Source organism: Balaenoptera borealis, assembly GCF_965194805.1.
Source record: "Balaenoptera borealis genome assembly, chromosome: 8".
In the NCBI taxonomy this organism is placed as follows: domain Eukaryota; kingdom Metazoa; phylum Chordata; class Mammalia; order Artiodactyla; family Balaenopteridae; genus Balaenoptera; species Balaenoptera borealis.
The window spans coordinates 20,790,156-20,818,002 of record NC_138865.1 but is presented as its reverse complement, the minus strand read 5'-3'; the positions used below and the strand labels follow the sequence as shown (position 1 = coordinate 20,818,002).

General features: G+C 46.8%; 2 protein-coding genes across 6 annotated transcripts in view; both read right to left on the bottom strand.

Annotated features, from left to right (window-relative positions):
- NUP62CL (nucleoporin 62 C-terminal like) overlaps positions 1-27,847 on the bottom strand; it is an 888,162-nt gene that overhangs the window by 485,581 nt on the left and 374,734 nt on the right. The gene's annotated exons all lie outside the window — the stretch shown is intronic.
- The window catches only part of SYK (spleen associated tyrosine kinase), a 93,477-nt gene that overhangs the window by 45,149 nt on the left and 20,481 nt on the right, over positions 1-27,847 (bottom strand). For all 5 annotated transcript variants that reach the window (XM_082402997.1, XM_082403001.1, XM_082402998.1 and 2 more), the window contains exons 2-3: positions 6,948-7,376; positions 4,670-4,830 (exon numbers count right to left, since the gene is read on the bottom strand). In XM_082402997.1, coding sequence (XP_082259123.1) covers positions 4,670-4,830; positions 6,948-7,349 — 563 coding nt within the window. In that variant the 5' untranslated portion in view covers positions 7,350-7,376. The remainder of the gene's footprint in view (positions 1-4,669; positions 4,831-6,947; positions 7,377-27,847) is intronic.

Here is a 27,847-nt window from a genome sequence, read left to right as displayed (position 1 = left end):
CAGGTGGCAGTGTTGACCTCTAAGACTCTGCACTGACACTTCCTCCTGCCCAGGACCACTTTCTTTTCTTTCTCTACTGATTCTCTTCTCCTCACTGCTCAGAACACAGCTGAAATGTCCCTTTCCCCTACCACTGAGACCTGTTCTGAGCACTGGGGCTCCACCCGTGAAGATGGAGGCCGGTCCCTGCACTTGGGCATTCAGAACAAGTGGTACTGATGGACAACAAACAAGTGAACAGAAATAAAGATACCAACAGTGTCATCAGATGGGACGACCGTGATGGATGGAGCGGGACATGTAGTCACACGTCACACACTTTGCAGTATGTCTTTCTGAATTTGACATCTTCCCCTAGGCTGCCAGCACGGTGCAGGCAGGGACTAAAGTCTATCTTGTTTGTCACAGTCCTATCACAATGCCTGGCACACATCTGGTGGAATGCACTATTTTGTGGAATGAAAGGCTATTTTTGCAGATTTTTAAATTTTTAACTGCATACTTCTAAAGTCAGAAAATAAGAACTACAGTGAAAATGGCATTGGCGACTTACTGGTTTGATGACTCCTTTGACAAATCTGAGATACTATCTTTTCTGTGCCATGTTAAGTCAGCCATTTGGAGAGTTGCCATCTGTGTATTTTAAAGGTCACCTAGAACTCACTCTTGACTCTGTAAGATTTTCAAGGACTTTTAGCCAAAAACAATAAAATGTTTACCTGGGTACTAAACACAAAGCAAGTGACAATTCCATTGTTTTTCGTTTGCAGAACATGGAAATTTTAGAGCGTTTTCGTTCTGAGATCCCTTACATGATGACACGAAGGGACCAGCACACTACATTTCAGCAGATGTGATGTGCTCTTGGAGCAGCACTTGTGAATGTGAGCTCTGAGCTGTCCTGAACGAACCACATGGTGAGATATTTCTGAACTGGACAGTCAGAGAACCATTGACCACAGCCTGTCCCCACGGCCTCGTTCGGCCCAAGCAGGGCCCAGCAGTGTGACCACATGGCCTTAGAGTTTTGTATGATTTGTAAAAGATATTTAATCACAGCCAGAGAAGACCACTCTTTCTTCCACTCCAACTTCCTTTCCCAGAGTTGACAATGATCCTAAAAATGGACATGCATTACTCAGAATGAATTGTGAACCTAGAGGAAGGACTGAGTTTTCTTTTTTCAAAATGAAGAAAATACTACCAAATTATTGTCAAATGAAGAGGCTAACACTATGCAGTCAAAAGATGTAGAAAATAAAAGGTGCTATAGACATGTGTCAGGCACTTAAGTAAAAAAAATATATATTACTTTTTCTAAATTTTGTATGTTTAAGGTATTTATTAGTTTTTTTAAAACTGTAAATCATTGTGATTTTTTTCTCACTCTAAAATATACTGTATTTTGTACCTAATTTTGTGTTCTTTCTTAAAGAGGGTCTCCAAATTATATATGCTTTGGACCCCACCAATTCTGGATCCTTCCTTTGGGGGAGAGGATACAACATTTTCGGAAAGTAAGGTTTGTTTCTCTTTCCTAACAAATCCATTTTGTAGTCATGCCTGAGCTGTGACTAATTTCTCAAAATGGCAAATTGTGCTGTCATATGAGGCCTCAGAGAGCTGAGGGCACTCATCCCCAACACGGCCTGTCCACTCTGCCTGTGTCCCTGATGTCACAAACGAGGCAGAGCTCCGGCCCCGACCCACAGGACCTGGGCTGAGGGTCCCTGTCTGGTGTTCCCATCCGGCCAGCCAGACCCCAGACACAGGCAGGTGCCTTAGTAAGAATACCACAGCCCGAGGGGCTTAAACAACAGACGTTTCTTTCTCTCAGTTCTGGAGGCTGGAAGTCTCGGATCACGATGCTGGTGAAAGCCTGTTTCCTGGCTTGTAGAGGGCACCCATCTGGCTGTACGCTCACATACATGGCCTTGCCTCTCTGGTGCAGGCAGAGTCCAGCCTCCTCCTTTTCATAGATAATCCCATCATGGGGTCCCAGCTTCATGGCTTCGTCTAAACCTAATCACCGCTCAAAGGCCCCACCTCCAAATCTGTTACACTGGGGGCTGGGGCTTCAACATACGAATCTGTGGGGACACAAACATTCAGCCCATCATAGCAGGTGATGAAAAGCCACCTCTAGAAATGCCACAGATGACTGCAAGGGAGGGTCTACAGACCACACTGCCCATCTCCTCTGTAAAGAGCCTTTAATCTCCAAGGACAGTACAAAGTCTCTGACAGCCACTCTTCACAAAGCCACTCCTGAACAGTCCCAGCCGAGCTGTGTGGACAGGAGACAAGAGGGGGGAGCGGGCGTTCTGAGTGACGTGCCCTGGCACCACACCTTGCATGGGGAGAGCGGTGGAGCCAGAGACAGTGGACGCCCTGGACGTGGCTTTTGCTGCCGCTTCCTCTCAGCCCAGACATGCCAGGGACGCCGCATTCCAGCTCTCATCTCCTACTTGCCTGACAGCCTTGGGCAAGCTCCTCTGTGCCTAAGTCCTTGTCTGAAAATCAAGGGATTTAGCCCATTAGCAGTGAGGTCCCTTCTGGCTCAGGGGTTCTGCTACCACAAATGGATTTCATACCATAGTTCAAGAAGAGAGGAAACATGCACAGTGGGGCCGGTGAGCGTGCTCACTTCTGCACCTCTGCACTGGCTCTTTTCTACGCGCAGCCAGACGGGTCCCATTGAACTTCAGTTGGATCCGCCCTAACACCTTCCCGAAGCTGGACAGACTGGCTTGCCCAAAGCAAAGTCCTCCCGATGCCCGAGAGCCCTCAGTAACCTGGCCCCCATCCTCAGTTTCTCCCCCTCTCACTCTGCACCAGCCACAGTGGCCTCGTGGTGGCCTGGCCCTCCTAGCACACTCCTGGCCTCTGGGCACCCACACATGCTGTTCCCTCATCAGGATGGCTCCCAGCTGCTTTCAGGTCTCTGCTCAAATGTCTCCTTCACAGTCAGGCCCTTCCTTGCCACATCTAGCATAAAACAGAACCCCCAACCACAGCATGCTCTAGCCCCTTCCTTAAATGCTCCGATGTGCTGTGCAGCTCTTGTTCAATCACTCGGTGTCTACTTCTGCCAGTGAGATGTGGGCTCCACGAGGCAGATGCCTCCGTCTCCAATGCCCAGGACGGAGCTGGTGTCCAGTGCCTCACGCAACTGTGGACACCAATAAATGCTGGTCGACAGATGGACGAGTCGGTTTAAATGATGGGAAAGTAGGCCAGAGACACATTCTTTAGGGAAACCTGGATGAGGCCGGAGAAGAGCCAGTTGGAAGGACCCCACAACTGTGGGGCTGTCCCAGAGCGGGTGCTCCCTGCAACATCCCCTTGTCTAAGGGGGGAGCAGGCGGTCTCCCTGAGAGCAGGCTTCTGAACCGGTGAGAAGGCAGAGGCCTTGCTGTTTGGATAACCCAACTTGGGGCTGACTTAACGTACCAAGATGCCATGTATGCAGCCCCATGACAGGTGTGTTGGAATTATTCCTAAGAAGGTGGTAAAAGTTCAAACCTCAGGGGAAAATGAGCTGATAGGTGCCACACTGAGGGGAAAAAATATCCCTCTGTCCCATGATTTCTGCCAGTGGCCATTACTGCATCCACTAAGCCATCACCCCAGTCACGCTGTGTGCCAGCCTGGGCTGCTCTGGACTTGTTTTTAGGATCATTTTTTTTTTTAATAAAAGAGTATTGTGTTTAAGATCATTTCTTAAATAATAGGGATTACGGTAAAGTCTGAGGAAAATTCTTTAAGTAGGTGGATACTCAGAGAAAACACTTCAATTCTAGGAAAAGTTTACAGTGCCAGCTGGGTGTGACTGCACATCCTTGGTCGTGGGGCTACACTGCTGTGTAAGTGTCCGAGGCCAGACTGGGGCACCCAGTCAGCATGTCCGGGGCAGGGGTCACTGAGCAGTGACAAACACAGGTGAGCATGCCTCGGTCGGCAGCCCCCCCTGCATCCCACCAGCCACAGCACCTCGGGGGAATGAGGTCGACACCTGTCTGAGCAGCTCCTTGCCCTCTCTGGACCACCGACCATGCCCCGAGGCAGCCTGCACCTCCAGCGCCTCCAGGATTGAGCTGCGCTGACCACTGAGGGTAAGAGTGAGCAGGCCTTGAGACACACACCTCATTTCTGAGATTATGAGGCCAGAGTGCGCACACCTGCTTGTGATCAAGCTCCTGCACTAACCTTTCATATGAGCGACTCCCAACAAATTTTCTTTACTATCCATCCTATTGGTACTTCTCCCCAAGTAAAAAGAGAAGAAAAGTCTGAGATCTTGGGGCAAATGTGAGCAAACACACTGCAGTATCTTTAGCTTGCATGGAAAGCCACAGATTGTGTTATGCATCCCATGTTTGGCATTAAAAGCAGAGTATGTGGCCGAATAGATATTCTTCAATGATGTCCCTCAGTGCCCAAGAAAAGTGTTCACTTTGGGGCCATACTGGGCAAAACAAATGCTGAATTCCATGAGGTGGCTTCAATGTGAGATGTCTGTGCAGCCAACTAACACACGTGTTTTGATGATAGCACATGATCCCTTCCCCAGGGTCACCAGGACTCCACGGATGGGGAGGCTGAGCTACCCCTAACTGTCCAAGCAGGCCGGGAGCTACTGGGTGAAGGGAAAAGACACAATACTTACAAAAACTTTCCATTTGTCTTTGATCCTATCAGGACAATCTGCTCAGATTCATCCCGAGAGATTTTTCCGTGGAACCAGGGCATTTTTTCATGGGCTGTGGTGGCGATCAGCTTCTCCAGCTGAGGTTTCTGGCTGATAATGGCCTGCTCGAGAGCTTGACCCTGCCACGAGGAGAAGAGAGTGAAGCCATACCAAGTGAAAGTGACGAGAAAGACGCAGAAAGCATTTCCAATCTATCCTAAGTCCTGACATGGTAAAATGCAATCACATTTATTTATGTGTTTGTAGGTTCATTCAATAAACAAAGCCAATAGATCCTATATATTATTTAAGTGCCTTCAAGTATATAACTAACAAAATAGATTTTAGAATACAGAGGTGGGCATTTTAAAAGCCACATTGGGCTTTAGAAACCATCTTGTATAATCCATGAGGTCTAGAGAATGGTCTTCTTGACCTCTTCCAATCAGTCGCCTCCTAGAACTGATTGTTCTGTGTTAGACCCTGATCACGTAATAACAATCAGGAAGACGTAAGACATGCTTTTTCCTGTCTGCCTCTACAAGGCTTCACTCTGCGCACTTACACACGTTGCCGCCTGTAACTGCAAGAGATGTGATCACTGAAAGAGGAGATAAACCTTGACAACATGGAAAACAAAAATGAGAAAAAGGCTGACAGCTGGGTGAATTCGCTTCTTCAACTGTTCTTAGTGGGAGAGAAATAGATATCTTTCACAGTAGTAAATAAACAACCTGAGCAGATTATTCCAAGTTATAAGAAGAATCAGAAGTGAAAATAAAAACATAACCAACCCACGCGAGGAGATGGAAGTGGGGAGGGAAGGCAGAAGGGAAGGTGAATTTGAAAATTTTGTCATGCTTCACAGATGGAATGAAATACAAAAGCAGTCATCGTTACGTACCAGAGAGGCATCCGATTCAAAGTGAGCAGAGGGCAAAAGCAAAAGGGTGTGGAATACTACTCGGCCATAATAAAGAATGGACCCCTGACACACAGCTGACTCACGAATGCATTATGCGGAGTGTAAGAAGCTGGTCTGGAAAGGCTACGTGCTGTGTGAGTCCATTTATATGTATTCTGGACAAGGCAGAACTATAGCGACAGAAATCAGATGAGGAGTTGCCAGGGGCTGGGGTTGGGGGTGAAGATGAGGATGCTTGATGGGTGATGGAACTGTTGCATGTCTTGACTGGGGTGGGGGGGCTACATGATGCCATGTGATTGTCAAAAAATCATAGAACCATAGACCTAAAAAGGATGAATTTCACGGTGTGTAAATTATACCTCAATAAATCTGATTTATCTGCTTTAAAAAAAGAGTAAAAAGATGGTCTAAGACTTATGTAATGAATATTAATGAAAAATACTGAATACATAGTATCTGTCTGCAAGACTGAATTCAGTGCAGAACATATTAAAGGAGTAAAGAAGTCGGTGTATAGAATCCTCAGAAAGCCTGTACTGTCATACATCCATATGGATATACAGAAAACATACATCCAGGAAACACAAGGAAATGGTTGAACACGTGGGTCTGAGCAGCAGACCATCAGCCAGCCTGGTGGCTCCTGATATCAAGTGCTGTTGAGAGGGTGGCAGGAATGTAAGTTGTCACAACCTCTGGGATCTTTCTGGATGACAACCTGTCAATATGTCCAAATCCTTCACTGTGGCAAATCCAACCTGTTCAGGGTTATCCCGCTGATGCTGTGCAAAGCGTTAGGAGAATGTTACTAGCAGCATTATTTATAAACAATGAAGGTGTCCATCAGTAGGTACTAGTAAAATAAATCATGGTGCACGGGAGGGACCATCAGGCAGCCAGTAACAGGCTGATGCAGCCGTGTGTCTGTCGACACGGAAAGTTCTGCAAGAGATATTATGAAGGGGTGAAATCAAGTGCCAATCAGTGTGTTCAGTATGACCCTCTTGGGTAATTAAAAACCAGTATATGCCTGTGATGCCTCTCTGAAAGGGCCCAGCACGAATTGGGTAACAGTGGTTTCCTGCAGTGGAGAAACCCACATGGCTGGCACAGTAGGGGCCCACTCTCTCAAGTGTGACCACAAAAGAGGAAAGGCTGTCTTCTTGGAGTGAGGCATTTGGGGGCCCACGCTGATGACTAGGGGATAGGTTGCTTATCTGAGGCACCACTGCATGGCTCTCATGCAACTGGGTGCCTGTGTGGAATTCCAGGGCCCGCGAGCACACGAGACCGTGCCCCGCCGCCGCCAGGGGACCGGCTGCCACCCACCTGTAGGTTCCATGTCTGTTTCACATACTCCCGGATGAGGTTCTCCTTCAGGTCCTCAAAGGGGCCGGTTTTGGGCTGCACCCCGGGCGGCCGGTTGAAGGGCTTCTTGAGGAGGCAGATGAGGCCATCCAGCTCCTGGGAGTGGTAGTGGCAAAGCTCGGCGGGGCTGCCGTGGGCCCTGCCGCCCGAGATGGCATAGGTCCCGTTTAGCTCCCGCTCGATGGTGTAGTGATGTGCCTTCCGGTCGTGTGCCACCGACAGGGCGAAGCCGCCCAGGTAGTTGCGGCTCTGGCGCAGCAGGTAGAGCCCGTCGCTCATGCCCCCCTGGACCAGGTAGCCTTCTGCCTCCTCCCGGGTGATGTTGCCGAAGAAGAAGGGCAGGTGGTTAGCGCTGTCACCCATCCCTGCGCCTTCCCCTCAGGTGTCCACCTGGCAAAACAAAGATGGGGCAGTGGTCAGGACCTGAGCGGCACGACACTGTTAGAGCACCGACCCTCCAGATAACGAGGCAAGTCCTCCCGCCAGGCGGAAGCTCTTCCCTCTGGGACTCGGGTCTAGAGCCTGAACTAACTGTGCCCTCGTCCTTTCTGCCCATGTAACCATTACATTTCCAAACACACCCTCTCAATATTGAGCCAAGAAACAGAGCAATGGACCAATGCAGTCAAATTAATCTTCTTTGTGTGTGTGTGTGTGTGTGTACAGAGAATTCTAAGAGACAAACTAAAAAGAGAAGTCCCCTTGCAAAACAGGGCTCAGGAGCTCTCTGACAGTCAGTGGGGCACAGGGGCAGAACCCAGACAAGCCCCTCGTTCTCTGGAGATGCAGACAGTTGTCAAGAACACTCACGCTGGTCAGAGTTATGTGCAGTGAAGATGTCACTGGACTCCTTCTACCTGAACACTGAGGGTCTACTGTGTCACACGCTATACGCTGGACACCAGAGAGCTGAGCGCTGGCCACGTTTATATATGTCAAACCTCTGGCCAGGAGGTAGGATGGGCAAGTGAGGCATGAAAGTGCCATCCTCCCAGAGCCCCAGGCCTCGGACACACACTGTCTCCTTCCCACCTTCCTCCAGACCACTTCCTGGCACCCGCCTTGTACCATCCGCCGGGACAGTTTTGAAGAAATAGTGCAGGTTCCACATTTGATGAGGACACCTGTCACCAAAAACAGATACTTCTCGCACTAAACAGACACACACTTCAGAGGAGAAGTGTGAAGGCAGTGAATGCAATTTGACAGGAAGACTGTTTGATCATTTGTGGTTGTAGATGAGAAGGATCTATATTGCCAGTCCAAAAAGCATCCAAAATAGTGTATATTTTAACCAAAAGGGGCTTGTCATCAATGGAAAAGTATCTAGATGACTGCATCTGTGCATCTAGAGAGCAAAGCACATACCCCTTCATGTTACACACACAGACATACACACAGACACACACACACAGACCCACACACCACACACACACACAGACACAGATACACACACACACGATTATGTGAAACAGCCTCTTCTCAACAGGACTTACCTTACAAAAGACAGTAGAACATAGTGCCTGCCTGGTAGAGGTAACAGAATTTTCTCCAGGCAATATTGCCAAATCAGTATTCCCGAGTGAGCCCCCCAAAAGACATGGGTTTTATTATAATTTGATTGTACAAATAATTTTCTCATTTGCTTCTCTTAATATTTGACTATCAATCATTAATTTTTCTTTGTCAAAGTTTCTAAACATTCATCTTCCAGCAAGGTTTTGTTTTCTCTTAAAAGTACCATCCACACTTGCTCTTAAAGCAAAGACATCTGCTATTAACCAAAAGACATCCCTGGAAAGACGGTGAGTAGATGTGTCTTTGGGGAGCACATCCCTGGAAAGACAGTGAGTAGATGTGTCTTTGGGGAGCAGTAGTTCCCTTCTGCTTCTTTCTTCTTCTCAGGCTAATCCGTCTATGCCATTTGTGTTACAGTTTCAGCCCCTGCCTCCCCATCCCCCAAAGAGTGAGGGCTCCGGCCTCCTTCCTCATGCTCCGCTCTGTTCCTGCAGGGGGTCTTCCAGGGCCTCACCTACCTGTCGTGCACTGTGAGCCCACCTGCACTTCCAACTCCTGTCCTCTGCAGCCCAGCACTTTTCCAACCTCCACGTGCCAACACATCACCTGAACTCTATTAAGCGCAGGGGCCAGCCGAGCTGCAGTGCCAACGATCTGGGTGATGCTGACGCTGGGCCGCTGACCGTATCTGAGGCTGCGATCTCCATGTACTACCCGCCTGCCTTCCCCAGCCCAGGCCCTCCCCCAGCCAGGAACCCAGAGTCCTTCAAGAGTCCTTGCTTTCTCTCAGGCTGGTTTTCCAAATGGCTGTGGTGTGTGTTCCGTTCCCTCTGTATCTCTTACCACCGCCCTTTCTAATGCATCCCTCCCAGCTGCACTGATGTCCTGCCGCCCGGCCATCCCCTCCCCTCCTATTCCTGCTTCATCTGCCCCGTAGGCCCACAGTTCCCTGCAGCTTGCCCCATCCCTCTCTGCCTATCAGCCTCATTCCTAGCAGGCTTGGTCCACAGGCCACGGCTGTTCCCTCCTATCTCCTTGCTCACACACTCCCTCTGCTTGAGGGACACACCATCTTGCACACCTGCCCCAGATGCACCCTCGATCTCAGCTGTCCCCAGTGCTTGGGACTTCTCACAGAGCTGCCACCCACCACTGGCCTCAACTAAAACAGTAAGTCTTCAAAAACAATATTGTAGGGCTTCCCTGGTGGCGCAGTGGTTGAGAATCTGCCTGCCAATGAGGCGGACACGGGTTCGAGCCCTGGTCTGGGAAGATCCCACATGCCGCGGAGCAACTAGGCCCGTGAGCCACAATTACTGAGCCTGCGCGTCTGGAGCCTGTGCCCCGCAACAAGAGAGGCCGCGATAGTGAGGGGCCCGCGCACCGCGATGAAGAGTGGCCCCCGCTTGCCACAACTAGAGAAAGCCCTCGCACAGAAACGAAGACCCAACACAGCCATAAATAAATAAATAAATAAATAAATAAAAATTTAAAGTAATAAGGAGGTACCATTTAAAAAAAAAACAATATTGTAAGTGTTTACAAATATTTTTTAATTTACATAAACCTTAACAACTATCATTTTTAAAATTCATCAGTTTGCCACTAAGATTTACATCGGTACTGGCCCTCTGCTGTGAATCCCACGTTGAAGCGAACCAACATGACAAGATAGAAGACAGGCGGAAAGGCAGCCTGCCAGGCCCATCTTCCAGGCCCATGCGGGATGCTCCTGAATGGCTCTGATGGCGCATGTCAGACTCACCCCTAAGCAGGTGGTACCTCTCTGGCTTCCCTGGGAGGGGAAAGCCCTGGCTGCCCTCAGTGTCAGCAGTGCCTGGCCAAGCAGCCCTTTTATAATGGTGTGATTTCCTGTGCTGGAGGTGACACTGGGCGAGGGCCTGAGAAAATGCACTGGGCCGTGGCCGTTGGTGGTAGTTTTGACAGTAGAGATGGTTTATTGCAAGGACAGCTTAGGGCACATTCTTGGGCTATTTAACTTGGGGGATGAACAACATTTGCAATGCCCTGCTTATGCCTTCTCAGGACTGGGTCCCACCAGTGCCCACCTGGGGCCTTCTCCACAACACAGGCCACGGGGACAGGAGACGGTCACCTTCATTGCAGCCGCTGTCCACAGAAGCTGCGTCACCACACTGCCGCTCTCAGCCCTGCTCCTCAGACAGTAGCTCTCGCTCACTATGGTAAATAAGTACAGACAGCAGCTTCCCCGATGTGCTGTGTACTCCCCTCCACATGCCCGTTGACTTGGCCCCCTCTCCGTCCACACTTGCTCACAGGCACTGCTTAAATCTTCCTTTCCTTTGGACCCCAGGGAAAGTCTGTAGCTCAAACTCTGTTTAACACACACAGGGATAATACACTCTCCTCAACAGTGCCTAGAACTAGCTACATATATTTTTGGTTATTTCAACATTCCCAGTTATTTTTCGCCATGTGTGAGTGAAATCACTTTATTGTGATAAATCAGCTTTATTCTAAAGCTCAAAACTGAGAAACCAAAGAGGCCGTTGGTCCCCATGGACCAGGCCCCCCACCTCCTCCCCAGACGCCCCCAGCACCTCGGCTGGTGCACAGGTAGCTCTTGAGTAAGGTGAGGCTTCATGCTATTGCCAGGTGAGTGCCTCAAAACACTACAGCATTGGGGAGGGTTGGATTGGGAGTTTGGGATTAGCAGATGTAAGCTATTACATCTAGAATGGATAAACAACAAGGGTCTATTGTGTAGCACAGGGGACTATATTTGACGTCCTGTAATAAACCATAATGGAAAAGAATATGAAAAAGAATATATATGTACAACTGAATCACTTTGCTGTATACCTGAAACTAATACAATACTGTAAATCGACTATACTTCAATTTAAAAGAAAAATAACACTACAGCATCATTTGCTTTTTGGGGTCTTTTTATGACACAGGTTCAAGGTGGATTTCACACTAGAAAAATGTTTTATAACATGAAATAATGTTTTGTGATGCCTGGGCAGCCTATCTCCCTTCCTGGCTTAGCTTTTCTCCAGAGCACACCTCCGTGGGTAACAACCCTTTAACACACTGTAACTTGCTGTTGAATTGGATTCTTGTCTCGGTCCCCGCACCAGAGTGCCAGCTCTGAGAGGTGAGAAGAGGATGCCTTTATTCACTGCCCTGTCTCAGCACACAGCAGGTGGTCAAAAATATTTGTTGATTAATAGGTATTGTAATAGGGAAGAACAAATCTGACTCCGTATTGGATGTGTTTCTCTTACTTTAACCTTTGTATTCTATTGCTTTTGCTACAAGTTAATCACTAAAGGGATGTTGCCCATAGCTTAGAGAACACATAATGGCCCGTCTCTGGGAACCCTGCCTCCCATGCCTGAGTGTTAGGCTAAAATACCTTTGTTTAGCTCACAGGAAATATCCTGACAAGGCCCACCTGTGAATGGCCGCAGGAAAAGAAGAAATTAACACATTGACTGCAGAGTCTGGCCAGAACCAGGAAATATTTGCAACAACTTAGTGTTACCTTTTTTACTTTACCTCCTCACCTCCCCCTCTTTGCTCTAGAAAAGAAACTAGCATCCAAACCCCAGTAAGATGGTTCTTTGGGACAGTAGTCCACCATCTTCTCGGTCTGAATAAAGTTTCTATTCCTTGCCCCAATACCTCATCTCTCAATGTATTGGCCTGTCGTACGTAGATCTTGGACTTGGTAACAGTATGATTAAGTGAAAGCAGCTTTCAAAATAATGTGTCCAGAGCAATCTAGTTTTGTTTTTAAAAGGTTATATGTACCCAAGTATGTAATAACATATACCTAGAGAGTGAGAAAAGAGACAGAAAGTCTGAGAGGACAGTGGGTATGGAGGAAGGACCCTGGCTGGTTTTACTGGCCTCTTTTGTATTTTCTGTCAAAGCCTCTGCATTGCCCCATCCTCTTCTGTCTACTGTCCTCTGCCTGGCCTTTACTCTGCACTCCATGAATCTGCTCTTGCCAATGCCACCAACCTCTAAATGGCCACACTCAAGGTCACTCCTCTGGCCCTATCTTGCTTGACCTCCTGCTGGATGCCACCCAGCACTCCCACTTCAGTGGGTCAGTCCCTCTTCTTGGCCGACCCCTCTCCGGTCCACGGCTCCTTCCTTCACCTACTCTGCAACCCAGTGTTGGGTCTTCAGCTGCATCTTCTCCCGGCACATGGCCCCACTGCCAACGATGTGCCCGTGGATCCCACATCCATCTTTCCAGGCTGAGCTCCTGACCTAAACGCTGCTTACCTGACGTTTCCACCTGAACATCTAAAGGGCAACTCAACCTTCAGGTGCCTAAAATGGGACTTTCAATTGCTCACGCTTGGTCCTCTCTGAGCCCCTCCTAATTGAGGAAATGACATCAACTCTAACCAGTTGCTCAGGACGAGACCCTAGAGGCTTTCAGGATCCCTCCTTTTCACTCATCGTGCACGTCTAATCCACTAGCTCAGAAAAGAACATGTTTTCTTTCAGATGTGTCCAGGCCACCCTGGAACATGTCTCTTTGAGAAGCAGTGAGCTCCATTCAGAGACCAATGGGCTCCATCACGGGCTGGGGAATCTCAAAGGAGGTTGGACCAGCTGGTCTCCAGGGATCTCTTATCAGTTTTCCTCTAAAACATATCCCAAAGCCACGGCTTCTCTCTTTTTCCCCTGACATTCCCTGGGTAGAAGGTCCATCACCTCTCACTCACATGGATGGAAGTCTTACCCGTTAGTTCTCCCTTCCGCCCAGCCCTCCTCGTGGACCATTCCCCACACAGCAGGCAGAGTGACGCTTGCAAGCCATCTCCCTCTCCCAGACACGTCCCACACCCTCTTCCTCCGGCCTTCAAGCCCTACTTGGTTTGGCCCGAGCCCCCTCCTCACCTTGCCCACTTGCCCATCTCACCCGTGCTCACCACGTCCAGCCACACCACCCTTCTTCCTGTCCCAGCCGCTGTATTTTCCCCCGTGGCTGGTTTCCTCCTTCTCAGGCCTGTGGTCTCAGCTCATGTCACCTCCTCAGAGGGGCGCATGCTGATGGCCGAGTCTAAGGTGGCTTCATGCCCCGGTTCATCTTTATCTCCTGAAAAGGTTTATTTCCTGCATCACATTCACCACAAGCCTGCCCTTGTACAATGTAAGGTCCAAGGTCAGGAAGTATCGACCTGCATCCCCAACACTTAGGGGCTTCTCAGGGGCTCACAAAATACCTATTAAATGGAAACGTGCTGATCTCTCCTTTTAAGAGTTTCTACAGTGAATAGTGCCATTGCTTTACTAATATAAACTGTCACTGTGCAGCTGCTGCTTTGCCCAGGTGGAGAGCATGGTTGCAGAGTCAGAGAACTTTGGAGAACATGCGTCCAACCTCCTTCGAGACCCACACAATTCCAATTTGCCCAAGACCCTCTTAAAGTTGTAGTTGGCTTCAATGCCACCACCGCCGAGATCTAAACACACAAGTGCACAGGCCCCCCTTGGGCTGCTGTCGGTAGCCCACAAATGCGGCCATGGGTGGCCTCAGCTCCCAGTACCCACATTGTGTTTCTGGCAAATGAAAAGCTGCCCTTTTCACATGCGGTCAAAGCACGTCCCCCACCCTTGATTTACACACTAAGACCGCTGCATTTACCCCCTCTCACACTCATTTTGTTGGTCTCACCCATTTCCATCTGTCACCTTTCATTACATCAGCACCGGGCTTCTCAACCTCGGCACTCTTGACATCTGGGCTGGATCATTCTCTGCTCTGGGAGCTGTCTTGTCCACTATAGGCTGGGTAGCAGCAATCCTGGCCTCCAGCCACTAATGCCAGCAGCTTCCCCCCATTCCCCAATCATGGCAACCATCTCCAGACATTGCCAAATGTTTCCTGGGAGCAGTGTGTCCCCAAATGTCCCTTGACTGGAAGCCACTGTGTTAGCGGTTTGGCCTGCCCACAAATCTGATGTGTTCCTTCCATTGCTTTAGCAACTTCACCAATAAATTAGATAAATGAATATCCCTCTATCTAATTTATTACCACGATCACTCTGAGCACAGGACAGGGAGGGGTGGAAAGGATCAGAGCCCCGTGGAGGTAAATGTGCGCCGACCCTGGAGGAGAGCTAGGGGTGCAGAGCAGAGCCTGGGAGCCGGACAGGCTGGTGTCCCATCCCAGCTTGTGTGACCCCGGCACGTTAGCATCACCGTTCTGCACCTGTGAGAGCGATGACGGTGGCACCAAAGTCGCCGTAACTCACTGCGGTCATGATGGAGAGTGTGGGGGGGTGCCCATGACAACTGGTACCTCATGAGTGGGGGGTTCCGAATAAAAGAGAGAAGGAGTGGTTTGTGGTGGAATGGTGAAGGGGAGGTATGGGCAGCCCACACTTGAAAGGAGAGTGTGTGTGTGTGTGTGTGTGTGTGTGTGTGTGCACGCATCCCCAGTAGACACCTTCACAAAGGCAAGATGGAGGCTTGAATGGAACCACAATGTTCTCTTACTTTAAAATCCTGCCTAGTCAGGTAAGCCTTCATCCTCCATTCAGTGCACTCCGAGGAGTTACATCTAGAATACAGCCTACATCATCCCTGGGCTTTGATTCTGGCTGCCCACCGCCCCACCCTACCCAGGAGCCCCACCAGCAGCCCCCCCAGAGCCTGCAGAAATGAATTCCTGTGACCGACGATGAGTCCCTTGAATCCAGCTAGCACTCTCATGTCTTCCTTGTTTGATTTAAGCAGTACTGTATCCTTTTGCACTTCCTGACGTGGTACAATCTCCCCTGCCAACTAGACTCTCACAGCCCATTTCCCCGGTCCCAGAACCAAGGCTGCTTGCATGACCTTTGCCCTTTAAAATGCATTTAGCTTGGAAAATATCACTCAGTTCTAGCTTATCAGACAGCAGTTTCATAGATTAAGAGGAATAGCCCAGGCTTGCCATCATAAACAAAATGTTTCAGGTAAGATTTGAGCTATTTTTTTTAAAAAAGTCACGTTTCTGGGGGCAGCCTGAGTGGAAGATAGGTACAGCTGCTCACATCTAGGCTAGTAGCTGAAAAAGCTGTCTGGAACCCACAACTCAGGTGGAAGGAAACTTCGTCCCCAGCAGAGGACAACCAGAGTGAAGTCAACGTGATGAAGGGGGGCTGGGCTCTGCATGCCCACCCACCTCAGCTTTATAACATCCTATTTTTTCCTTGTCTGCATCCTGAAAGCCGTTGGAATAGATACTCTGTAAGGATCAGTATGTTTACTGTCTTGTTCCCTACTGCCTAGAACAGAGGTCTACCCTAAGAATGGGCCTCCACCCTGCAAAGCTCAGTAAAGAATTATTATAGACTGTATACATGGCAGGCAGCCTCCTAGATGACGCCATCGATCCTCATCTCTTGGTTCCAGGCCTTCGCGTGGTCCCTCCCACACTGACTGAGGGCTGGCTGCACGATGAGAGTGTGGGATGCCTGAGCCTAGCCTGCAAAGGCCTTTACGGTTTTCCCCTGGTCTCTGGGTCTCTCACCCTCGGAGAAGCCAGATGCCAAGTCGTGAGGATGCTCAAGCAGCTCTTTGGGGAACTGAGGCCTGCAGACAACAGCCAGCACGGACTTGCCACCCATAGGAGAGAGTCACCTCAGAAGAGGGTCCTCTAGGCCCAACGAGCCTTCAGACGATGCAGCACATGTGACTGCAGCCTCATAGGAGACCCTGAGCCAGGCCAACCCATCTCAAATTCCTGACCCACAGACACTGTGAGGGATGCTAAATGATTATTGCTGTTTCAAGCCACTAAGTTTAGGGTAGTCTGTTATGTAGCAATGCATAACTAATACAGCACGTGGAATAGGGTCACATGAGAGAAACAAAGGTGCTTCATAAATATCTGAATGATTTGTTGACAAACAAGGCCCCCAAATCTGGGGAGTGAGTGAGGGAAGTAATTAGAGGCTGGGTTCTAGCAGAGTCCGAATACAACTTTCTGGTACTGAGGAGGGAGGAGGAGGAGGAGATAAACCCCTAAGGTCAGGAGGGAGGGAAATGAAGTACATGTGCCCAGCGAGTGTCCCTAGGAGCTGCCATCTCAGTCTGCCTTCCTTCATTCCCTACTTCTACCCGCTGAAGACTGTCAGAGGCACTGACCCCAAGCCCTGCAAGGTCCTCAGTATCCAAGCTTGGGAAGCAGGATCAGAGGCAGATCCCAAAGTTCAGATTAATTTACTGTCTCTGCACACTGTAACTCACACACTTACACAGCATCCTTTCCTTCCCTTCTTCCTCCTCTCTCCATTATGTCAATATTGCTACCCTTGCCTCTATCCTCTTTTCTTCTAATGCATAAAACAAAGCATAGTCAGCTCTCATTTTTGGCGGCGGTAGTTAAGCTCTACAAAGGCACTGTGAAAAATGAATTTTCAAATGCTGAACTACTGCTCCTGGGGAAAGACTGGGTTAGGTTCTTGCAAGCCTCTGGTCCACGACATTTTTGTCAACAGATCAATATATAACCTTGTTTCATGTGTGTTCTTGTTTAAAGAAACTTATTTCATATATATTGTTGACTTATTAACATTGCATTCACGGCCAACCATAACTCACACCTGAAGGAAGCTTATCTAACACGTGTTTTCTCCATAAGGCATATCACAACCTTCTTGCCCTTAGGAACACCAGACAGCACTTCAGCACTATGCTTGGGGCTCTTCTAAATAAGAAAAGCACAGAAATATACAACACACTTGGCACTAAACAGACCACGGAAAGGACCCTTGTCTGCAGTATGAGCTGAGACAAGAGGGCAGAGTGTCTCCTCATTCAACCTCAGCGGGCAACGTACATCTTGGGCGACTCAAGTTTTTCACTGCCCTGTGCGTGTCCACCAATAACCACACAAGTGTGGTGAGTATTGATGTGGGTGTTGCAAATCTATTTTAGCAAGACGGTGGATTCATAAATATGGAATCCGTGAATAATGAGGATCAACTATAAGTGACTTTCCTCCACTCTCCCCCACCTGCCCCGAAAAGCCCCCACCTCGTGGGTAGATACACGATGATGCCTTAATATAAGACCGTGTTCTTAAATGTATTATTCTTATTCTCTAAATCTGTGTTCATTTCAGTGCTTTTAAACTTGGCGTGGAACCAGAAGAGGTAGCCTATGTCTCTGTACTTTTTTTTTTTTAATTTTTCTTAATTTTTTTAATTTTTATTTTTAAAATTTTTTAAGAGTGTAGAATATTTTTATTGAATAATAATGTATACCTTAATCATAGATTCCATAAAAATCCCAACACTTGAATGCTAAAATTTCAGCTACAAAACGATCATCTGCTTACTTATATACATTTTTTTCTTTTTTTCCTCCATATTTTTTAATAAATTTTTATTTTATATTGGAGTATAGTTGATTAACAATGTTGCATTAGTTTCAGGTGTGTGGCAAAGTGATTCAGTTATACATACACATGAGTCTATTCTTTTTCAAGTGCTTTTTTAAAACCCTATCTGCCCTGGTTATCACTGGCCCAGACCTGCGCTTCAAGGCTTCTGCTTTTCTTAAGACCCATCAAACCATGGCTCCTGCAGGTGCTGCCATCTCGACTACAGGGTTCAGCCCTTTCTACTTCCTGTGGAGAACATTTCAACAGCGCTTAGCACATTAAAGGTGGCTGATTTCTCATCCCTGGGCCACAGTTTCCCCACATAATGTGGAATGAGGTGACAGTGGTAAGAAGTAAATGGTACCCTGGGGAAACAACATCTGGGGACAATTTCTGCCACTGCCCTACCATATAGGGGAACAAAATCAGGAAGATGCAAAAAGATATCTTGGCTTATCACGCTCAAAGCCACACAGCCACCTCAATGCAAAGCAGCCCTGATAAAATTTGCCTGGGAATTTCCTTTGCAGCTTGAAGCTGAGAAAATTAAGTACCAGGACTTTGGTAAAAGGAAAAACTTCATCTGTGGGTTTGACTGATTTTCATAAGAAAGAGGAAAGAGCCCGGCCCAGAGGGAGAAGGGTTCTTCCTGGGTCAGTCAGGGACTGGCTGATTAGTTACAAGAAATGACCAGGCAAAGGGAGATGCAGATGGTACAGATCCACCCCAAACAGCACCTGCAGACAACTGCCCTCCATCAGTCTGCAAAGGGCCCTGGGCGCTGCCTTCTGCGGCAGGGTTTTGCTGCAAAAAAGAAAACTCATGAACACATCTGCAGCCACAACACGGAGAAACAGAACCCAAGGACCCAGCCTGAGTTGGCCCCATGTCCACCCGGCTTCCTGAGTGACACCAGCTGGCCTCCTGCAGGGCTGTCCCCAGGCCCCCTGAGGCCTGCTGGGCCGGTCACGCTGCTGCAGACCTGGTCTTCCGAGGCAGAAACATACTTCGCGACTTCTGCGGAGTGGCCCCTGTTTTGCATTTGTGGTACGGCACAGTTTCTTAGATACAGACACACACATTTCAGAAACAGAAAGTAAGTCTAAGGCTGGCAAGAACATGATGTTTCACTAATATTTAGAAACATAGGGGCTGTTCCAATAACTTGAAAACGTTATCCAAACCTTCAAAACTGAGTTTTTTTGCTTTGCCTTCAAAAACCCTGAAGGTCCTGAAAACGCATCAAGGAAAGACTGATGTATCTCAACCAACAACATCTGGATTTTCAGACTCCACAAGAGACGTTCAAGAACCTCTTTACTATGCCCACCTAATATTGCTCCCTCGACCTAATTAGCACAGCTCACTGATACTATGCCTACATAAACGTTAACTCTTAACATAAACATTCACTCTCAACATACTTGGTTACAGATAAGCCACCAGCCCACCATAGTGAATTTAACTTTAAAATATGAATCATTTATTCATTCAGGATGTTTGTTGGGCATCTACTAGGTGCAAATCATTTTGCTGGGTGCCCTGTGGAATAGAAAGGGGACCTCCTGCCTCCAGACAGTGAGTAGGCATAAGAGGCTCATGGGTGGCGGGATCTGTTCCAGGGGCCCTGCTTCCATTCCCGGGCTGTGAGGATCCAGGGTCTCTACTGTCTACACCTCTTCTCACCTCCCAGTGTGACTGGCCAGGGCCACTGCAGACGCAGCTTCTTGGCGGGAACTCACCATGCCGTGCACTTCAGGCTCAGTCCTGGAAATGGGGGTCCCGACCCAGCTCAGGCCCGCAGGGAGAGAAGGCAAGTCTGGATTTTAAACGACTTCCTGGTGATTTTCAAGCACTCTCCTGTTTGAGAACCTCTGCCGTAATCCAATGTTTCACTCCCCAAGTGGGGCTGGCAGAGAGAAAAGGGAGTTGAGTATGTCTCCCTCCAGGATGTAGGGAGGAAGGGAATCAGGAGATGGGCCAAAACTGGGCTGCCGGCTGCCACGGCAGCGAAGGGAACCAGGGAAGAAAATTAAAGTCCCCCACACTGTGCCTGCTGAGCCCGGGGCAGGAAAACTCAGCTCCAACTCCACCAGGGAGGGAAGGTTACCCCTGCACTACTCTACCAGGGCACCAAGTCACAGGCATGCTCGTCATGAGGCCGGATTTATGCACAAGGATGCGGTGATTAAAAATGAGCTAGACTCAGTGAAGAATCAATGAGCACGGGACCCTATCCAAGTTATCACTGGGTGATGCCCTCTCATGCTTTCCTGAGCAGAAGAGGAGAAGTGTGGTTGCTGTCGGTGGGCTGAGGCCCAGGTCGCCCCGGAGTGGGTCCCAGGACATCCCCCCACCCCTCTGTGAACTTCACTCAGCCACTGTGTCCTGAAAGCCACCTTGTCACCCACTCTGCTTTGGGGAAAGATAAAAACAACACGCAAAGTCATAGACAAGAGAACTCACGTTGAAAGTGGCTGAGAGCCCTCACTGGCATTCTCTTCCTATGGGCGAACCACTCAGGGAATCTGAACAGGTAGCAAAATTACTGAGTTTCCCCTGGTCCTGATTCAGATGACTTTCCAAGACCCTTTCCCACTCAGAGAACAAAGCTCCTGGCAAGGCCGTGGTCACCTCGCAGTGACTTGGCCTCTCCTGTCCCCTGTGGTGGTGCCTGGAGAAGTTTTTTAGCTTCGGGGCACTATTTTACTTTCCTGTCCCCCCACCTCATTCACACAATATTTACAGGGACCCTGCGGCTGCTAGACAAACCATACCACCTGATTTAAATGAAAGTATGCATTTAAATCCTTTAAATGAAAGGATTACATCATCTACAGAAAGTTTTACTTTCTGTAGATAATTTTTACATTAAAAATAGCCATCACTTTTTTTCTAGTCAGTGAAAGAATAATGTGAGTGACTCATGATGGCAAAATATTATAGAAGCTTATGATCGTATTCTTAGATTTCATAAACCTGTGACATATATATACCCAGTGCTTAAATAAGTGGCAAAAGGTTCTACGAAGGAGAGAGAGATGGTCTGACCATACAATAACTGCAGGCAAGGAGTAGGATGGCAAAGACCTGAGCCCCGGCTCTTCTGGGCATGTGTTCAGTGGGAGAAGGCTGGCTGTACAGGGAGGAGTACACGCAACACATGAGCACAGACATGAACTCGCTGAAGCACGAGTGTGGTATCCTTCCTGTGGGCAGCCTCAGAGGGTAGAACTCTGAGGTCACCCTTCCGGATTTACTTGATTCCAACACATCTGACCCACCTTCCTTTTCTGGATTCAAGTGTAGATCTGCAATCAGAAGCCCAGGACAGCATGGAGTATGGGATGGGAAAAAGCCCAAGATGGAGAGAAGTATTTAAAGGGAGAACAGCAGAAATGGAGAGAAAGCAGAAGACAAGCCTTACCAGCTGGAGTACTTCCTGTCCGCACTGTGTCTGCAATTAGGGAAGTGGGCCTTCTCCTCCCAAATCGGCAAACCAACCAGAAAGCAGAAGTGCAGTTCGCCACGCAACCAGCCTCCTTCACTTGCGGGTACAAAAGAACACCCCAGGGACATGGAACCCAACAGAACAGATTGCACCAATGGCTGATCCTGTTACGCTGAGCCAGCCAGGAAATGCACTCTCCCAAGAGTTCTTGCTAAGCGAACTTTGTCCTGAAGTGCTAGGTGGGGTATACCAAAATCATCTTGGTTATTTTATATTTTAAAAAGCCCTAGGACATTATAAGTATCAAATTCCACCTGAACGCTGGATGGAATAGGAGAGGAATCCTAGGAAAGGCCTTCTCAGAGAACTCAGGATACTGATTCATGGCTGGAGACTGGAGAGGTAAGCAGGTCATTATGGCAGGAAGGCCAAAGTGCAGGGTGAGAGTACACATGCAAGCCCTCTCCGACTCTGCTCCCAGGACTCCTGGCAGACAGCCACTCATGGTACCAGCAGGAGACACAACTCCACAGAGGACCTCTGGTAAAGTCCTTGAAGCTGAGTCAGGAGGTGCTTTCCAAGCATCTCCTAAACATCCACACACTCTGCAGGAAGAATGATTTTGAATTTCTCACTCCAGGCTGCGTCATCCCCCACGCTTGGAAAAAGAGCTGGGAAGAGCCTAGCCAGGCTTCACTCTGAAAAGGTGAGGAAACGTCTGTGAAAAGCAAGATGGAGAGACACCCTCTCCAGACACTTGAAGCTGGAAGGAGCTCGGTGGATGGTTTACAGGGGTGAGGCCAGGAGACTCCCAAGGATGTGTTCAGAAAAGTAACAGTAGCCAACCTGCACCTGAAGCCAGCAAAAATGACAGATCAATGCAAAAAGCATTACCATTTTACAGGTGATAAACCCAAGCCACAAAGAGGTTTATGCCAACCAGGATGACTGTGAGAAGGACGATGACGAAGATGACAAGGGTGACAACCAGAAGCAGCTCCCTCACAGGGCGTTGGCTGACCTGCATAACATCCCTAAAGGTAGTGGCTACTGTCACCCCCAATTCACAGACCTGGACATAGGGCTCAAAAAGGTCAGTTACTTTCCAAAAAACACACAGGTAATAGTGGGAGACCAATGTCGGAAGCCAGCCCTTCTCTGAGCTACTGCCTTTAGAGACCCTCAGGCGGATGTGAAAAGGCGCCTCTATCAGCACATCCAAATGCAAGCTCAGAACTTTTGCAACATCAGCATCACCAGGAACTTGCAAGAACTTTGGCTCAAGGACTCCATCCATGTAATGGCTAGAGACAAAAACCTAAGTCCTCTCAGATAGCGCTCTCCTCCGAATTCCTGAAAGTAGTGCATCACCAATTCCATGCATCTTATCTTCCAGTCTTCCAAACACGTCCTCTCTTCAAACAAAACCTGATCACACCACTTCTCTGCTGAAGATCCACCACTGTCCACTCTCTGATCTCAGGATAAACATGCCCCTGTCCCCCAGCATCCACATCAGCTTCCCTCAGATCTCACTCCCACTGGGCTTTCTCTGTACACCATCCTCGGATGCTCTCAGACCATCCATCTCCCCTCAAGGTACCATGTGCCTTTGTTTTGTAATACTGACCACTGTTCTGACTAAATTTTAATTTACCTTTACTTAGACGTGCGTGATTATTTGATGAATTCCTGTCTACCTGAAGAGGGCCGAGATCTCTCTCTCTTACTTTTTAAATAAACTTTTAATTTTAGAATGTATTTAGATTTACAGAAAAGTTGCAAAGATAGTACAGAGATCTTTCATGTACCCAACGTCCAGCTTCCCCTATTATTAACATCTTATATGATTATGGTAAATTTCTCACAACTAATGAACCAATAGTGACAAATTATTATTAATTAAAGCCCATACTTTATTACTTTCTTTGCATTTCCTTAGTTTTTACCTAATGTCTTTTTTTTCTGTTCCAGGACCCCAGCCAAGATACCATATTATATTTAGTTGTTATACCTCCTTAGGCACCTGTTGGCCATGACATGTTCTCAGACTTTCCTTGTTTTTGATAACCTTGACAGTTTTGAGGAGTACTGGTCAAGTAGTTTGTAGAATGTGCTTCAATTGGAGTTTGTCTGATGTTTTTCTCATGGTTAGACTGGGGGTTATGTGTTTTGGGGAGGAAGAACACAGAGGTAAAGTTCCCTTCTCCTTAGATCTTACCAGGGTGCGTGTTATCAACATGACTTATCACCACTGATGTTAATCTTTGATCCTTGGCAAAGGGGGTTTGTCAGGTTTCTCCACTCTAATGTTGCTCTCCCACCCCATCCCCTTTCCATACCACCCTCCTTGGAAGGAAGAAACTCTGCACAGCCCACACTTAAGGAGAGGCACTTATAGATCACCATAACAAATATTGATACAATAATGAAAACGTTTGAAATATTGTGAGAATTACCAAAATGTGATGCGGAGACATGAAGTGAGCAAATGCTGTTGAAAAATGGCACTGGTAGAGTTTTTTGACACAGTGTTGTGACAAACTTTCAATTTGTAAAAAACACAAAACCTGTGAAGCACAATAAAGGTAAGTGCAATAAAACGAGGTATGTCTGTATTTTTCCATTGTTGGACTGAATATCTTATAAGTATCAAGTAGATCAAGTTGATTGACAGTGCTGCTCAGGTCATCTACATCCGTACTGATTCTCTATCTACTTCATATATCAATTACTGACAGAGGGTGATGGAAATCTCCAGTTGTAATAGTGGATTTGTCTATTCTCCTTTTGGTTTTATCCGTGTTTGCCTTTTGTATTTTGATGCTCTTTTGTTATGTGCACACAAGTTTAAGATTGTTCTGTCTCCTTAGATAGCTGATCCCTTTATCATTATGTAACATACCTCCTTATCCCTGATAATCTTCCATTTTCTGAAGTCTGCTTTGTCTAAAATTCATATAGCTACTCCAGCAGTCTTTTGATTAGTGTTAGCATGTACTATCTTCCTCCATCCCTTTACTTTTACTTTATATGGGTTTTAACATTTAAAGTGGGTTTCTTGTAGACAGTATTCAGTTGGGTCTTGGTTTTTGATCCACTCTGACAATCTCTGTGCTTTAATTTGTGTGCTTAGACCTTTTGCATTTAAAGTGATTACTGACTTAGTTGGATTAATATCTACAATGTTTGTATCTGTTTTTTTTTTTTTAATTCACTGCATTTGTTCTTTTTTCTCCTCTGTTTCTGCTTTCTCTGGTTTCAATCAAGCATTTTATATGATTCCATTTTATATCTTCCCAGCATATCTTTTAAAAATTTTTAGTGGTTGTCCTGTAGTTTACAATATATCAATACATTTTAAAATTTAAATTCCATTTTCAAATAATACTATACTGCTTCATATATACAGGTACCTCGTAACACAGTATTCCCAATTCCTCCATCCTGTCTTTAAGACAATACTGTCATTCATTTCATGTATCCATATGCTATAATCATCCAATACGCAGTTACTTCTATTGCTTTAAACAGTTACCTTTTCGACCAATTAAGATTATGAAAAACAAAATATCTTATTTTACCTTTATTTTTCTCCTCTTTATAATGCTCTTCCTTTATTCAGATAGATCCAAATTTCAGACCTATATCACTTTCCTTCCACTAAAGAACTTCTTTTAGTATTTTTTTGTAGGGCCAGTCAGCTAGTGGTGAATTTTCTGTTTTTGTTTGAGAAAGTCTTTATTTCTCCTTCACTTTTGAAGGGTAAATTTATCTGGATGTAAGATCCTAGGTTGTTGCTTTTATTTTTTTCCTTTTAACACTTCATATCTTTTACTACTCCAATTCTTGTTTGCATTGTTTTTGATGAGAAGTCTGCTATAATTCTTATCCTTATTCCTCTGTAGGTAAGAGTTCTGTTTTTGTTTTTTTCATCTGGGCTCTCCTACAAGTGTGTCTTTTGTATTTGAAACAACCAATCCCCCACCAACCTCATTTACATGCCAAGCCACTATTCCCCTGCCCCAATCATCCCAAGGTCAGGTACCAGGCAACTAGGGACAGCCCCTATGCACCATAGCCCACTGAAATCATTCAAACTAGCCAATCTCAAGCCTGCTTACCCTGCCTCACCTATTCTTTCCCACAGAAACCACAACAAAGGCTCTTGTCCCCATTTTCCCCTCTCCCTCTGCCTCCTGACCAAACCTGGTGCTTCCCCATGTAACCCTGCGTGGTACGCTGTGCCTGCTATTTCTAGGGATCTGTGAGTACAAAACCTTCTATCTCCATGACAGTTATTTCTGTGTCTTTGTGTCTTACCATACCTCAGTAGAATATACCCCAGGTACCCTTAGAACAAGGTTTCTAGAGGTAAAGCCCAAGAAAGTGGAGACGCTTCTGAGACTGTGACATATTGGAGTTTCTCTCTCTCCAACTAGTCCATACTTGGCCTCACCAACGTGACCATTTAAGAGTTCCTGTCTGGTTAGGGCTCCAGCAGCATCACGCCAGGTAAGCAGGTTTTGGTGTTTCTAAATACACCTGTCTCTTCCAGATTTCTAGGTGACAATCTGCCCTAAGACTTCAGTTCTCTGATAGTCTAAGAAGAGTCACTGAATCACAATTAGTCCAGCTTTTTCTTATTCTAAGAATAAAAGTGAGAACACCTATTTTAAGTTCTTTATTTGTTGAAGCTGAAACTGGAAGAGGGTGTCTCTTTTCTTTCACCCTTACCTGGTGTTTATCCTATTAGAGATGGCCCACAAACATTTGTCAGATGAATGAATAAATGAATGAGTAATTAGATGTGATTACTCTATAACAGATGGTCCCTAAGCATTTGTCAGATGAAAGAATGAATGAATGATCCAGATGTGATTACTCCATAATAGATGGTCCATAACCACGTCATACCTATGAATTTAAGAATGAATGAAAGAATGACTCAGATGTGATTATCTGGTCCATAAACATTTGTCAGATGAATAATGAATGAGTGAGTGAGTGAGATGTGATTGCAGTTTTATCCAGACAGGCGTCCCAACTGCTCATCTCAAATCTAAGGCAGCCCACAGGTCCTCCGGGGTCCAGAGTCCACTCCACACTATTTCACTCCAAGTCACTAGAGAGCCCAACATCCTCTGACACACAGTGCACACCTTCTCCATATTTTCTCCCCAGGAGCTCTGAGACAGTCCTAAACTACTTCTGCCTCAAATGATTAGGTCTCTGCTTTTTCATGCAGGTCTGGAATGCAGAAGGAAAAAAATATTTGTTTTTCACACTCCCCCAAATATAATATATTTAGAAAACCTTGATATGTCCCATTTAGATTTTGACCAGTGTTATTTTCTACCTGGCTAATTAATAAACCATAATCTTGTCCCAAATTACAGAGAAGTTGTGGGCCTTATTGTCTTAATTCCCTTCTTTTTCCGTCTGCACAACCTTTAACAACATTTGAGGTCTACACCAAGAAAACTACAATAACTCTGCAAAATTAAGGGCCTTGTGTTTTGACAGCAATGTTCACTTTTTTCTTTCACCTCAAGAGCAAGGTCAAGCAGCATTTTCTGTGCCTTATTTTAGGCAGAACCCTCTTGTAGAGTCACAGAAAGCCTTGCATACATGGGGTGGAGAGGTGGTCTCTGACGGGCTCATGAGTCCCAGCTTAAGACAGAGTCCCTGGGTCCAAACACTGGATCTGTTGCTTTTAAGCCACGCAGCTGAGCCTCAGCTTCCCTCATTTGCAAGATGAGAATCTTGGTGAAACCCACCTCCAAGAGCAGTGTGGGGATTCCATTGCCAATCACTTCACGCAGCCTGGCACCTGGTATATGCCCTGGGTTGGCCATGAGGATAAGTGTCCTAGTGGCAGGCAGGGTGATGACTAAGTGCACACCCTCACTATTGGAAATGACCTCCTTACGTAGATTTTCTTATCCAATCACTCCCAGGATGTTGTGTTCACACATTCCTCTTCACCTGTCTCTGTGGTTCTGCAGCTAGGGCGATGCCATAATTACAAATGTCACCTAATGCTAATTGTGTTAGGGGGGATATCATGCCTTTTTTCAGAAAGGAACATTAAAGTGTTTAGGGGTGAAATTTTATAATATCTGTAGTTTACTTAGAATGCACTTCAGAAAAAAAATATGGAAAAATATTACCACAACTAAGTCATGAGTATACACATGATCACTACACTCTTTTCTCCATGTGTCTGCATATGAGAAAATATTCATGATAAAAATGTAAGTTTCTTTTTCATGCAAAAATATTAAAAAATGAGCACAAAACTTACGTTCCATAATATGGGCTTTAAAGACAAATTTGAAGCCTGTCCCCATCAGCCACCACTCTGACTACACGAGGGCCCAGGATTATATTCAGGCACATCAACTGCAGCCCGGGGCAACAATGATCAGTAAAGATGCTCTGTATTTTATGGATCTTACTGGAAAAAGTGGGGATGACCACAACACCCTAGACATAAACACACTC